This window comes from Penaeus monodon, chromosome 28 (assembly GCF_015228065.2).
Source record: "Penaeus monodon isolate SGIC_2016 chromosome 28, NSTDA_Pmon_1, whole genome shotgun sequence".
NCBI classification, from domain to species: domain Eukaryota; kingdom Metazoa; phylum Arthropoda; class Malacostraca; order Decapoda; family Penaeidae; genus Penaeus; species Penaeus monodon.
In genome coordinates, this window is record NC_051413.1 from 14171508 (window position 1) to 14173170 (window position 1663).

The following is a 1663-nucleotide window of genomic DNA, read 5'->3' on the forward strand; positions in this document are numbered from 1 at the left end:
TATTCTAGTTTTAAAATATAGCCTTTGGACCATTTCTCCGTTGGAACCGCCTAAAACCCTTTCCGCCGTTGCTTCCGTTATTTCCTCCGTTGGAACCCGCCATAACCTCCACCGTTGCCTCATCTTCCCGTACGATAATCGTTCTTTATTCCTCCGTGGAAACCGCCATAACCTCCACCGTTGATCTGTTATTTCCTCAGTTGGAACCGCACATAACCTCCGCCGTTGCCTCTGTTATTCCCCCGTTGAAGCCTCCGGTGGAACCGCCATACCACCGCCGTTGCGCCATTATTTTCCTCCATGACCGCCACCATTACCTCATTATTCCCACCGTTTGGAACCAATCATAAGCTACCTCCGTTACATGCTGTGGAGGCCGAGTGGAAAGCTAACTGTTGCTTGGTTACTCCATTTTGTTACCGTCGCCAGAACCTTCCGTTGAGCCACTGTAACTTCCGGCTCTGTTGCTTCCATTTCCCCCCACTGGAACCATAGCCTCCTCCGTTTTTAAACCATTTTCCCCCTTGTTGAACTGTAACGCCACCGTTGCCTCCGTTTCCCCCGCCATATCTTCCGCCATTGCCTCCATTTCCCCCTCCGTGACCATTTCCCCTCCGTTGAACATAACCCCCTTTCCATTGACTCATTTCCCTTTCCGTTAGAACCATACCCTCCACTTCCCCCTCCGTTAGAACATAGCCACCACTGCTGACTCCATTCCCTGTCCGTTGGAACATAAACCTTCTCCGTTGCCTCTCTGCACAAACCTGGCCGCTGCTCACGGCCTGAAGAGCTGTATGTCCGCCTCCGTTGTTGCGTCCGCCAAGGAGCTGGGCATCGCCAGCGACGCCGCCACGACCGCACAAATCCACCACAACTATCAGCCTCTGTGGAAGAATTCGGGTGGGCAATTACTCCATTCGGCTTTTCCTTAATTTACCAACTCCTTTTTTTGCTACTTTTACTAAAATACTTCGTCATTTTTTTTTTTTTTATATAGTTACTCGTTTGTAGAATGTACTTTTCTCATGTCGCTGCATTAAAATGATAATATACAGATCTAAGTCATTCCTTATGTATAAAATTTCTTAATTAGAAACTGCGATAAGCTTACCATCGTTTGTTGACTGGACTACAGCAGTTTGCTTACTTGCTGATGAGTCTTGCTGATGTGAGCTTTTATATCGATCATAGAATCCATTCACACCTCTTTCCCTTTCTCTCCATTCACCCACCCCCAGTCCCAGCTCACCCGACCCTCAATGGATCACCGCAAATGGAGATGGATGCACTTTTAGTTAGATGCGTAATCTTTGTTTGCAGTCTGCAAGGAAGACTTGCTGATATAAACAAATGCATCACAGTCATAAATGAAGGCTTGGTATAGCTTCTGCACATGAAGGATGGTCTCAAACACGAGAAAAAAAACCGATCAGAATATACCGTATTGCAACAACAGACCAGCAAACTGTTGTCAATGACGCTACACTTTCTTCAATTAGAAATCCATAAATATTCCGAACGCGAGAGACTCGACCGGAGAGAAGAGGATTACGGGCTAGTTCATCTAACCAGGGGAACCGTCAACGACAGAAGATTTAAAATTGAAAAAAATATTATCCAGATTTGATATTACGGCAAAAAAAAAGTTAAGATTCATCTC

General features: G+C 45.9%; 1 protein-coding gene across 1 annotated transcript; it reads right to left on the reverse strand.

Annotated features, from left to right (window-relative positions):
- Positions 1-416: 416 nt before the first annotated feature.
- On the reverse strand, positions 417-1201 carry LOC119591056 (glycine-rich RNA-binding protein 1-like). Its single transcript, XM_037939782.1, has 2 exons — positions 1151-1201; positions 417-887 (listed from the first exon to the last, which is right to left on the reverse strand). The coding sequence occupies exons 1-2, from the start codon at positions 1199-1201 to the stop codon at positions 417-419; spliced, it is 522 nt and encodes a 173-aa protein (XP_037795710.1).
- Between the last annotated feature and the right edge of the window lie 462 nt (positions 1202-1663).

Excerpts from the sequence above, each read along its gene's own strand:
- LOC119591056 (XM_037939782.1), bottom strand. The coding sequence starts at position 1,201 with ATGGATTCTATGATCGATATAAAAGCTCACATCAGCAAGACTCATCAG. Across the intron at positions 888-1,150 it reads TCAGCAAGACTCATCAGCAA|AGGCTGATAGTTGTGGTGGA; the intron begins GTAAGCAAACTG and ends ATTCTTCCACAG.